Source organism: Lacerta agilis, chromosome 4, assembly GCF_009819535.1.
Source record: "Lacerta agilis isolate rLacAgi1 chromosome 4, rLacAgi1.pri, whole genome shotgun sequence".
NCBI classification, from domain to species: Eukaryota; Metazoa; Chordata; class Lepidosauria; order Squamata; family Lacertidae; genus Lacerta; species Lacerta agilis.
In genome coordinates this window covers 63,733,781-63,747,280 of record NC_046315.1, presented here as the reverse complement: position 1 = coordinate 63,747,280, position 13,500 = coordinate 63,733,781, and the positions used below count along the sequence as shown (strand labels likewise).

Sequence of the window (13,500 nt, the reverse complement as noted above, 5' to 3'; positions counted from 1 at the left end):
TTCTCAACTAAATTTCGCTTTTCTGGCTGTAGGTCTTTTCCATAGATGTGTGGTGTTCACTGTACGTGTTACTAAATGAACTGTAAACATGCAGTTTTGCACTTCCATAGCTATCCTAAGGATTCAGAATAGAAACCAAAGCCCTTCTATCAGTGTATCTAAATGTGAAAACACCATAGCTGTCTTAAACATTCCTTCATTAATGGCATGGAAAACTCTATTCAATTTCCCTCAGTAGTGCATCAAAAGAGTTTACCAGCACCATCTAGTGGCAAAAAGAGTCTTAACGAGCATCTATTGTGGATAAGTGTCTTAAACAAAACTGAGGACAACAATCCCTTTAAATTATCTATCGAACTTGTGGTCTATTCTGTACTATTTCTTCCATCTCAGCTAATAAATTGAATAAAAATTCTCTTTTTATAAATCGAAAAGTTAAGGATAGAAAGTGTCAAGATGTCATTCTAGCATTCATTTTTGTTTTACCACTCACTGTCACTGGCTACAGTGTGAACAAGCAATATTTTGCCCAGTAGTTTTCCCTCTGTCCTGTACAGGGAGCATTTTGATTTAATGAACCAAACTGCTGCTTATTAAGGTGACTAGTGTGTATTTTCGCAGCCCCCCCCCCCAAGTTGTGCCAGGTGCTTTTTTCACTCAAGATTATGAAAAATAAAATATTTCTCTACATTAATGTGGAGCTGGTGGTTTGGAAATGCCTGTTTTCCTAAGTGACCTTATGAGAAAGCATCCCAATCACACTACTGTTAGGCATGCCTGAGAGGAGATATGATAGCCATCTTCAAATATCTCAAGGGCTGTCACATGGAAGAGGGAACATGCTTGTTTTCTCCTGCTCTGGAGGGTAGGACTCAAAACAATGACTTCAAGTTACAATAAAGGAGGTTCTGACTAAACGTTTGAAAAAACTTTCTGACTGTAAGAGCTGTTCGGCAGTGGAACAGACTCCCACAAGAGGTGGTGGACTCTCCTTCATTTGAGCTTTTTAAGCAGAAGTTGGATGGCCATCTGTCATGGATGTTTTCGCTGATATTCCTGCAGTGCTGGGGGTTGGACTAGATGACCCTTGGGTCCCTTCCAACTCTTTAAGATTCTATGTCACAAAAGAGCTACAAAGTCTGACAGTTAGGGACAGCTCTTCCACAAGAAGCATGACCTTGCTTCACATTGTTCTAATTAAAGCCACAAAAGGTAAATTCTATGGTAAGGTAAAGATAAATGACCCCTGGGCGGTTAAGTCCAGTCAAAGGTGACTATGGAAACATTAGCAAGTAGTGTATTCAGTCAACTGAAAACCCAGAAAGTGCCATGTGTGTTGTCTTGTTTTCCTTTCATGGTGAAAGGTGGAGGTAATCTCTCTGGGCTTGTGGGATCTACGCAACTGTGTTTTCATAGTTAAAAACATAAGAAGAACCTGCTGGATCAGGACAATGACCCATCTAGCCAAGCACCCTGTTCTCACAGTGGCCAACCAGAGGCCTGTGGGAAGTTTGCAAGCAGAATTTGAGCACAAGAGCACTCCAGCTTCCTGTGGTAGCAACCGATATCACTGCCTCCAACTGCGGAGGCAGAGCATAGCCATTATGGCTAGTAGCCATCAAGTAGCCCTCACCTCCATGAATTTGTCTAATCCTCTTTTAAAGCCATATATGGGGTAGTTGAAGTCACCTATTACTCTAATGTCTTCTCTTTTGGGTGCTTTCCTTGTTTCATTCTTCATCTCAAGATCTCCCTGAGCATTTTGATCAAGGGGATGATAGCATGTTGCTAGTACAAAATGATTAAATTACCCCCAATGATTATGTGGGGAAGGTTGCCCCTTTGGGGATTTCTAGCTTGCTAGACTCCATGCTCTGACGTACAAAGTTCAAACTGACACCTTGAAACAGATGATCCGGCTGACCAGAGAATTATGCTACGTAGGGGGAAATGGGTTTGATCCTATGTCTTTTCCCCAGGCACAGGAGTTGAGCATGGGAGAACAGTCAACTCAGTAGCTTGCTGGCGCTTTGGAATCTGAAATATTCTTACTTGAAGGCGTTTCAGCTATTTCCCTAGCTCTGTTATAAGTGTTTTGCTAAGTGAAGACGAATTGTGCAGTTCAAGTACCCTTGAACCAGGACTGTAATGATAAATCTTGTTAATCACTATTGTTAATCCATCATTCCCCTAGTTCTATCAAATGAACAAATCTATTGCACAAAATCAAGTTTCTTTTGTACTGGATTAATTCATTATCTTTTGTTTGTTCCATTATTTTCTCAAAATGCCATTCTAATAGAATTGAAAGCGCTACAAATTTTTTTTGCCACGTTTTAAAAAGGACATTACATTTGTTAACACTAATACCAACCTGTATTTCAGAGAGGCATTTTTAATAATTGGGTTGTTTAAAAAAATGCCTTCTCTACTTGAAAAGTCTCCTTTTGTGGACTTCTATTCAGTGGTTCTCAAGGGGCAGAAAACCGCAATATTAAAGTCTAAGGCGATTAGAATGCTGTCAGTTTTGCATTACTGTACTGTCTGAAGAACTTTAAATATGCAGTTTCTTCCTTCTGCTTTGTCTGCATGTTGATCAGTATTTAGGTATACTATGCACAAATATGAGGGCATTCAGTTGTTATATTTCAGCTGGTGAGTAGGAGTTAAATCCTACTGCTTTGACTGCACATGCCAGTTCCTTTTGCAGAACCAGCAGGAGCAACCAACACAGAATTGAACTCCACCCATCATCCCAAATCGCCCAGTGATGTCATCCAATGGACATGGTTTGGGGAAAATGGCCTTACTGGCTACATTGGATCCACTGGTAGGCCAACATTGGCCCATGGACTATAGGTTCCCCACCCCTGATTTACATATATGATAAAATAAATTCACACACTTTTCTTTCCATGTTAAAGCAGAGCATGAAAGTTGTGAAACAAGCTCCACAAGGCTCATTAACTGCTTTATGCCTTACATAAATACTGTATGTATTAATGACCATTCAGAAAGGGATTTGAAGAATGGAGCAAATATGAAGGAATGTCTCTTGTTCTCAGGCACTGTTTACTTATTAAATTCTTATATATGATAAGTATAGTAAATTCCAAGCATACTTTGAACCATAATGAGGCATAATGCACCTTAGCCTGCCTCCTTGTTTTTATTGTTTTTCATATCTTAATAATAGGTCATCCTTGGAAACAAGGGTCAGGCGTCCTCCCAGAGATGCAGTAACATTCTTTGCATTATTCACTTACACATCAGGAAATTCACCAAGAATTAACAAAGGCAGTTGATGCTATAATCTCTTTCACTCAGGAAGTTGTCCATGCAGAACCAACTTCAGACTTTTAAGTTATATGCTGCTCCCAACCTCCCTTTCAAACTTGACTAGGTCTGCGGAGATGATGGTAATATGGAAATAAAGCCAAATGGTTTAAATAATTTAAGAATTTATGTACAGCTGCTTTATGGGCTGGTGCTGTTCCAAAGTCAAATATTCTGCAAGATCTGGTTCCCTGGAAATTATTTCTGCCATGACATATTTACTGCTTGCAAAGTAAGGTTAGATAGAGCTTCAATAGTTTGTTTGCTTTTTGTGTTCACAAATCCTTACAGGAGGTAATGCATTTTTAAATCAAAGTCTTTGCTCCCTCTTTCACATCCTGGATTTTGCATCTACTTCTAGCTGTTTTTGTTTAGCTTTAGAAGACATTTAACTATTCATCTTGAATGTAAGAGTTGGGAGAGGCAATAGCAGAACACCCACTAAAATAAAACACAGCTTGGGTGGCCTTCTGGCGGTATCCTTTTCAATGAAAGGGGAAAAAAACAGGTGTTAAGTAACACTCTAAATAATCTTGACATGCGCACTCAAGATTACGAGAAGATCAAAAGCCATCCCTTGTAAGGGAGTTGCTGCAGCCCCTTGATCATTTTGGTTGACCTTAATGCACAGTTTCCAGCTCTACAATATCCTTGAGATGTGGAGACCAGAATTGAACAAAATATTCTTAAGTATAGTCTCTTTCCAGATTTGCTGTAATAGCATATTAGCAGTTGTATGTTTGATTCCTTTCTTAATGATACAAAAATGGAATTCATATTATTCACAGCTGCCATATACTGGTGTCCTATCCTCCTAATAATTGTATAAAGCAGCCATAAAGACATTCTGTTAACTTCAGCAGAACCAATACATCTCTAATCCTGTATAAAACTCACATGCTCCTTGGATGAATGTTTGTATAGGAACTGCTTGCATATTTTCTATTTGTATTGAGCTTTACTTGCAAACCCAGTTTTCAGTGTGCCTGGGATTATTACCAGGTGTCTTTGCTGTACCTGCCCCTGCTTAAGTATTTACCTTTTTATAGACCTATAAAAGAAACTTAGGATAGTACCCCTTTTCTAATATGTCTTTGGACAATGTGAATGTATGGGATTACGATCATGGCATTTCCACTCTGTGAAACTACAGGAATTATTGCAGAAAATAACAAAGCCATTGAATATAGTTGGCATAGCATATTACCTTGCCATTTCATTATTCATGTAAGTCAACTCAAACTTGAAATAAACTCATTTTTATTATAAATGTGAAATACATGGTCATAGTTGTAATAATTTGAAAATGCGTAATTTGGAAAGGCAACTAACTGCTGGTGACGAAGTGTGACAATTTCAAAACTGATGACTAATATGCTGCAGTGGATGACAACCTGTTGACTAAATCGAGGCTTGTATCTTCATAGAACATATATGGTGGTCTTGAGAAAGGTTGTGGTTAGAATAAATGTAAAACACTGAAAAGTACAGTAGAAAATGTTTTTAAAATTGACTTTACATTAGCTGACAATTTAACAAGGAACAAAATCACTAATATGAGTGGTGAGTTTATCAACTTTGTGTCAATCATTATTGACATATTTACCAATCTTATGTTTTGTGAAATTGTGCTGAATAGTTTCTGGATTGTTTGGGATCTAATTTGGTGATGAACGGCTAGCTTCAAATTCATATGTGGTGTCAATATTGGTTCACACATTTGCTCAACTATGATTTTAAAGAAAGGTCTGATAGAACTTTTTATGTATGCCATTCCCCCAAATGTGATTCGTTGCCAAATAAGACTGATTATTTTGTTTTATGCACATTTATTAGCTGATGCTCAAGCCATAAGCATATATTTAACTTTCTACAGCTGTGGCCATACTTAAATATGCAGTTGGCTGTGTCTCTGTTTTCATTTGGCCTAAGGCACAAATGCCTAAAATAGAAGGTTAATAAAAGGATGCAATATCAACTTAAACATTTCCTCACTGTTTTCTATATCATTGAAACTAACCCAAACACTTTCTCCTTGCATCTTCTTTTTTCTTCTCATCTCCATTCTGATTCTCAGGTACATGGAGAATTGAAGCATAAACAAGTATTAAAATGTTTCATTTTATGTCTTGTCTGTTAATAACTCTTCTGTAGTTCAAGAAAGAATTCCTATTGAAATATAACCCTCCATCTGTTAATCTTGAATGGTTTCTTATGTCAGTAGGGTGGGTTATTTGAGATCTACATGTAGTTAAGGCAAAATAACATAACATACTGGGGAAATGGTCTACCCCTGCAAATCTGCCATCTTTGCAGTGGAATGCACTGCACATCCAGCAGGTTTTTTTTTTAAAGGGCAAACAGGAGCATAGTAGGTTTTAAGGGGAAGACAGCAGGTGTTTGTTTGAAAACTTCACTGCAGGCCGTTCTCTCTTCCCTGTTATTTATTTAATAATCACTTTTCTAAAGATAGGGTTCTCTAAAGCAGTTTTCAAAGCAAGCCAAAAACTCAAAGCAACCCAATGTCATCAAACTAGTTTTAAACTGCATGTCTATTTATATCCCACTCCAAGTACCTGAGGTAGTTACCGGTATGTTAACTGCAAAATCTTCTTGCCCTGTTGGACAGCTTTCCCTGGCCCACCAAAATAAAAGCTTGAGCACAAGCTTCTGGAAGACACTACTTCTGGAAGACAATGTTGGTCTCCAAGATGCAACTCCTAGGGGCTGATTTCTCTTCGGCCTCCCCAATAAAATATGTGTGTGGGTGCCCTCCCCCAATTGATAGGCATTGCCATTCAAATGGTGTGCGTGCGCCGCATCTTGTGATCGATTATGTGATGTGGGGTCTCCCTGGACCTCCCAATATTTCATTCAAGTGGGCACCCTTACCAAGACCAGGGCTTTTGGGGGGGTACTCACCAGAACTCAGTTCCAGAACCTCTCAGGTGGGTGCCATTGCCATTCTAAGAGAGAGGCATCTCGGGTGAGTTCGGGCACCCCCCTTTCCCCCTAGAAAAAAAGCACTGGCCAAGACTTTTTGCTAAGGCTTTTACCCCACGAGGGCTGCAGATGTGTGGCAAAGCGGTCACCTTGTACCCACTCTCAGAACTGGGCTTCGAGTTAAGTCTTCAGCCGAGAGGAAATTCCACAGCTAACCCCAGGTGGCCTCTGCTGGGCACATCTTGGTGCCCAGAGATGCCAGAGAGACTTAAAACGCTGTGGGGCTGCTTTTTTCATGGAGGGGAGGGCTCTCTGCACATGCTCATGCGCAGCCCTACTGCGCCGTTCTTCGAAGAGCAGGGCGTCAGGGTCAAGCAAGCCTGTCTGAGGTGGCCATGTGGGCGTCTAGGCTTTCTTCTGAGAGTGTGGCTCAGGCTCTCACCCCCCTCACCCTACGGAGGAGGCGGCGGCGGCGGTTGCCTCCTGCTCCAGCCCGGCGTGTGGAGGTGGAGGCTGCGGAGCGGGAACGCCGTTTTGGGCACGTGCCCTGAGGAAGCTTTTTTTTTCCCTTCCCCTTCCCTCCCCTTCCCTTTCCCGAGCAGCTGCCGCCGCCGCTTCCCGCTCTCGGCTTTCCGAGGGAAACCTCTGAGGGAAGCAGAAGAAGGCGCGAAGAAGAAGAAAGCTTCTCTCCGTCTCCCGCCTCCTCCTCCGCCTCCCCCCTCGGGCAGCACTGCAGAGGCAGCTCCGCTCCGCACTGGGGAGGAGGAGGAGGCGGGGGAGGCCGCCGCCGCCGCCGGACGGAGGACGAGGCTCAGCAGAGGCTCCCCGCTCGCCCCTCTTCCCCGCCGCGAGGAGTTTCTCTGCCGGCCTCGGGAGTCGCGCCGCCCCCTGCCTGATTCCCCGCTGCCATGGAGCCTGGAGCAGCCGCCGCCGCCGCTGGGCCGGCAGCCTCCGCCGGAGCCGCGGCGCTCTTCTTGGCTGCGAGCGAGCAGCAGGGCTACTCCGAGCTGTTCTCGCTTTGCGGCGGCGGCGGCGGCGGCCAAGCTGCGCCCGAGGCGGGGGGACCGGCGGGAGCGACCCCCGCCTCCGCCGCCGAGGGGAGCAAAGTGGCCGAGTTGTTCCGGGCGTCGCAGCTGCCCGCCGAGACGCTTCATCAGGTAAAGTAGTAGGAGGGGCGCGCGCGCGCGCACACACACACACACGTGTGCAGAGTGCCTTCTGGGCATGTGCAGAGTGCTTTCATCCTAACTATTAGGGGGTGAGGTTTTTGCATTCTGGTAGCGCCTAAAAATAGAGAGAGGCTATGACTTTCTCCCACTAGGTTGTATGAATCGCTTGCCTGATGCTCCCCCAGCCTCAGGAGTCCAGTTGTGCGGTTTTGGAAAAGAAGGCGATCTTCTTTCCTGCACCCCTTGGCAAACGCTGATATTCGGTGCAAGAACAGAAACTGATGTGTTCTTTCTCTGTGTAAACGTTTTGGGGTTTTTTGTACGCTCTTATTCTTTCTTCTGTCTCCTTTTGTTAGTAAGGTACATACAGTACATGCCTTTGAGTACAGGGAGTGTTGTTTAAACCGTGGCTCCTGTCAGATTGCAGAGTATAGGTAGACAAACCTTTTCAGTACAGAGTTGTAGAAAATATGGGTGCTGTTAGATTGTAAAAGTGAACTGTTTATTTTATACTCAAGAACTGCTAGAGGATAGAATAAACAAATTCACCCTTTAGTTCCCATTGCCCCATATACACATTCTTGGTTTGATCTTTGCAAGAAGTAATCCTAACAAAACCTACACAAGAGTAGATCTCATTACAGCTCCTATCTCACTTCCAAATTATTTTTGAATTTTGTTTGCTATTGCACGTACTTGGTGTTAGATTTCCGAATGCTGTTCATTCGGTTATGTAGTTCAGATGTACAGTATTGTAACTGCTAATTTTTCACATTGGGAGTCAGATTGTAGATTGCAGTGGAAGGGAGCCTTAGTTTTATGCTGTCTCATCATCCCACTTCCTTTATTTCCTCAGAAGTCCACAAAGGGAGGTGAAAACAAATAAAAACTGTAGTAACTCTTGCAGCTGTAAAGGCACACACTGTTTGTTATTGTTTGATATATACCTCCTCCTCTACCAGCTGCAAAAATGTTGCAGCTGTCTTTATATAATAGACATTTCCTGTTTAGTTTTTGTTTTTAAATATTTTTTGGCAAGCACTTGCCTCCCAAAATTTGGCTCATGAGTTTAACATCGTTACTAATATTTTTGCTAATAGTGGAAGATAGACACTTGTGGTATCAGTTTGTGTTATTTTGGGATGAATTAAAGGTTGAGATCCTTTGGGGTACAAATGAAACATTATTCATGCATACCACTCCAGTTACAAGATAGAGTAGAAAAAGTTGAGTTTTTAGTTGCCTTTGAGAATCAAGTTGTTTGCTTGATTGAAAGAATACCGGATACAGTAGAGAACTGTACACCCACTGCTGTTTCCACATTTCGAGACCTCCCAGCCCAATGTAACCTAACTTGGAAATAATCAGAACTGTCAAAAGGAAGAAAGGGAATGTGCCCAAACATCATTTAATTTCCCCATTCCCAATCCACTGAACCAAGAGTTTAAGTAGACATCCAAAAAAAAGAAAAAAGGAAGAAGAAGAATGGATGCAACAGACAGTGTTCTTCTGGCATCATTTATACACAGTCAACTTCTATTGATTGAAGCTGGTTTTATTTCTGATCAAGTAAGTTCAGGATTGTAGCCAAAGAGTAAAGTTTACACAAAAGCCAGTTAATGGATTCTATAGTTCTCCACTCCACCCCCACCCCACAGCAGCTGCCTTCTGTGCCCATACTGTGCTGATCCAGACATAGTCATATGTTCCCTGTTCTCATTTTTGTTAGTGGATTAGAACAGAATGTTCTTGGGGCTAGGGGTGGGGGTTGGAAAGGCTGATATACCCCCAGATTTATTAATGACATTTCTCAATTGGATCTACATTTCTACCCATTTCAGTAGACACAACTGTATTTTAAACTGATTGCATATCTGCAACAATTTGGGCACCAACCTTCCTGGGGTTTTATTGTTTTTTGCCTGTGGAACCATGCAGTATTGATTCACTATCACAAAGCTTCTAATAGTATGTTAAAAGGTAGAGGAAAACACAGACTATAGTTCATATATGAGAATATAACTTCAAAACACTTGTTGCAAATCATATAGCAAGAACAATTTTAAAATCTAAGTTGGGATGCAGGTAAAGCTAGCCAGGCCTTAAAGGCACTAATAATTGTCTCCTGTTTCCCTAGAAACTATCTGTTGTTTGTTGCTTGCTACTGTACCAGTATGGGCACTTGTTACTCTTTCAGGTGGTTCTATGTTAAGTTTTTGAGATGTCATTCTGAGATGCATTTGCATAAAATGTTATCTGTAAATTATTCCACCAAACACTGTTCCTGTGCATTGTGCTCATCACCTTTCAGGAGAGCGAATAGTGGCCCTGATCCAGTGCATAGAAATACATTTTTCATTTGCAAACCTATTCCTGTGGTTTATGATGTAAAGAAAAGCTTATCTCTGAACATGTCGGTTTTGGTGCTTACATTGCTTCTTGATGTTATCTATACAGAAGTGGTAGATTTTTAAAAAAATCTTTCTCAGACCTAGGTAAAGAATGTGGTTTGTTTTTGACACTTGCAAAAATGCACAGTGCTTGTCCTAAGTCCTTTTAGAAAAATGAGAGATAAGAAGGAATGTCATTATGGGAAAAAGTTGTCACCCTTACAGTGTAATGATCCTTCTAGTAGTGCAGATAGAAGCAGGTCAGATTTGAGGTACGCAGACTTGTAAAAGTTGGATGAACGCTGAATACTATTGTAATTCAAGCCTCTAATGTTCACCAGGTTAGATGGGTCCTGAAGGTTGTAGCAGTTCAGGCAGCTAGAGCACAAAGCTAGACCTGGCACCAGTAGTCAGCAAGGTAGGTACTGGCCAAGGGCTCGAGGGACTCAGAAGGCTTCCTTACCAGCCTGTGCAAGCCACATCATCATTCCTTTCGCCACTGGGCCCCTACATAACTGTTTCAGTGGCCAGCAGCTATGAATGAGAGTGGAGCATGGGTTCCATCTGTGGTTGGCTGCCCACCATCTTAATGTACCTCAAATGCAATGCCATGGATTAGCAGTATATAATCTATAAAACCCTATCTATAGACCTATAGAGGGGGCGGATGGTGGGCATCACTAAGACCATGCAGATGGCCCCCTGAATCCTTGTGCTAGCCCTGATCAAAGCAGTGCTTATGGAACTGAACAGCAAGGCTGGTCTCTGTTGGTTGGATGATTTTGTAGAGCATTTGAGGGTAGCATTCTACAACCAGTAGGTAATGTTGCCCTGTTTGGGTAATAATGAATCCTATTACTTAGTACTCAACATAAAGTTAAGCTCCAGCTTTGCTAATATAGAAACTGCCATTTTATGTTTTGGTTGAGTTCTCAACCTAACAAGGAACCTGTGTGTTTCACTTAAAGCTGGAGGCAGAGCTGCTGGATGTTATATTATTAAAAAAGGGGGATCAGCTACCGCCTGTTTCATAGGTGTAATTTGAAGCCTGCATAGCACCTGGTAGACACTAATCCGTTTAAGCCTACTATCTCCTCTTACACTCCATCATATGACTTTGACAAAAAATGCAGACTTTGTAGCTTCAACTTCAAACTGGTTTCTTTTCTCTGTCATGTACACAGCCATACCACTTTGCTTAACATCCAAGCATCCAGCCTGATGAATAGTTCTGAAAAACTTGAAAGCTTGCCCACTATTTTGTTAATAGCATAGATTGCCTGACAGTTGATGTTAGATTTTTTCCTTATAGACCAGCATGGCGTATTGTATTGTATTGTATTGTATTGTATTGTATTGTATTGTATTTGGCTTTTTGTGAATTAGTAGTAGTTCAGTGCTTAGTGTAATGCAGTGCTGTCAAGTATCCCGTTTTCCTCGGGAATCTCCCTTATTTCAAGCAGTTTCCCGCTGCTATCCCTTATTTTTTTATATCCCTTTAATTTCCCGTTTTTTTCAAAGGAAGCAGCTTCTCTCCCTCCCCCTGCTGGCCAGGGACTGGGAAGACCTCGCCTCCTTGCAGCCTCAAAGCAAGCGGGAGCCATTTCCCGCGCTTACAGGCGTCGTAGCCCACGGGCAGCATTTCCAAAATACAGTAAGCCTACTGTGCGCGTTCACACCAGTGCCGCCCGCTTTTGCTTCTGGCTCCGCCCACCACTGCCATGTGACTGTCCCCGGGATAGGTGAGGCTGCTGATCCCTTATTTTCAAATCCGAAACTTGACAGCTATGGTGTAATGCCATCTTGGGCTTTCTTAGCAACATATTAGGTTCTTTTTAGGCATCTTTTTAAAACGTATTTGTGATAAGAAAGCTTTTCAGGTTTTTACTTTTCTGTGTAGAACATTACAGTCTTCTATTTTTTGTTCTTAATTTTCTAAGCCATGCTTAAAATGCTCAGCTATAACATTGATAATTCATTGATACTACAGAATTCGGGAGGGGGTGTTGATTTATGTGGAAATCTTATGAACTACTATATATGATTTCATTATTTGACATTCCTTTTGATCGGTTTGCTCCAAGACAAACAAAACACTCTTTTTTAACCATTAGGAAATAAATGTTTTAAAAATGTGCTAGGAATATGAGGTGACAATTTTGTATGATAGTTTTGCTGGTGGTGGCAGGAGGAAGTACCCATTTCAGGAAAAGGCTTTCAACTGCATTTAATAGATAGCTTACGTATTTTGAAATAAATCTGTCAGTTGAAGTTACTGAGTGTTAAAATGTTTCCTCATTAGCACCTAGCATCTGAAGTAATCTTAGAGCTGTTTGAAATTTGCATGCAGGATACCTATGTTTAGATGCCCTGGCTTAATTTTGGAGTACAGGTGATCTTTGTGAGACCATAGTAATACGTAATCTAGTTTGAAGTCTCTGCTGTTGTCTTGCCAGGTGGTCTTTCAATGTTTTGTCATCAGAACACTGTAAGATTACGGTAACTTTACAGTGCAGGATTACTGTCATTATGTGGCTGTAACCAGTGCTATTTTTCTGGAAAAAGAGGTGCTGGAACTCACCATGAACTTCTCCCTTGTTCTCTTAGAAAGGCAATGGCATCCACCTGAGAGGTACTGGAGCTGAGGTCTGGTGACCTCTGCCTGGAAAAAAATGCCTTGGCTGTAACTCTAATAATGTGCACCTTTCTACATTAGATTTTTCTTTCATTTCCTTCACCATTGCCACTCGAATCTTCAGTGAGGCTAACAAGTTTAGGGGGAAGGTTTTGTCAATTTTATGGAGACCTGCTCAGATTTTCTTTTTCTTTTTAAAAAAGTGCAATGGTGCTGTGATAAGAAATAAAAATCAAGGTTTCTCTCTTGACCTTGCCAATTTCACTGGAAAACAGAAGGGCAAGGAGATGGGGGAAGGAAATGGAAGTTATGGATGATATCCACATTCACAGAAAAAGAGATGAACCAAGAAAGGAAACATCTGCTAATACAGTAATGTACAAAGACATACTTTTCTGACGTTCAATGCCTGACATTCAGTGCCCTTAATCGCTGTGATTGGGTTGTTCTTGTTTTTATTTTGATTATGTATTCTGTGTTTTTATATTGTGATTTTATCTTGTGAACTGCCCTGAGACCTGCGGGTATAGGGCGGTATACAAAATAAATAAATAAATAAATAAATAAATTTTGTAAAGGAAGGTGAAGTTAGCTGTGAAAAAAGGTCATTCCCAAATGTGTACAAGTCTATGGAAAAAAATGATGGGTGAAGGAAATGTGTTTCACATAGAATCCGTCTGTTTGTGGGTGACATACAGTTCAGGAAAGGTGAAATGAGATTACTTCCTGTATGTCTATTTACAAATCTGATACAAGCATATTTTAAAACTGAATTCCTGTTTTTCACATAGGCATAACACTCACAGGAAATAGGCTTTATAGTGCTGAATACCACTATGAAATTCGTTTGAATTTTATCAGGTTGCTATCTCAAAGCACTATGGAAGAAGCAATATTGTACTAAGAGTCCAAATGTCTACCATGAGGTTACATAACACTTACAAGTTTAGAATGTGATTAATCTCATGCAGCAATGAGTTAATAGCTAGTAGCTATAATAGCTAGCAGCTATATACAGTGTTCTCAA

The 13,500-nt window shown here is 41.4% G+C and overlaps 1 protein-coding gene across 1 annotated transcript in view; it reads left to right on the top strand.

Moving 5' to 3' along the window:
• The first annotated feature begins 6,959 nt into the window (after positions 1-6,959).
• Positions 6,960-13,500, top strand: part of REPS2 (RALBP1 associated Eps domain containing 2) — a 70,554-nt gene continuing 64,013 nt past the window's right edge. Inside the window, 1 exon segment of the mRNA XM_033146383.1 lies at positions 6,960-7,436. Coding sequence (XP_033002274.1) covers positions 7,188-7,436 — 249 coding nt within the window. The 5' untranslated portion in view covers positions 6,960-7,187.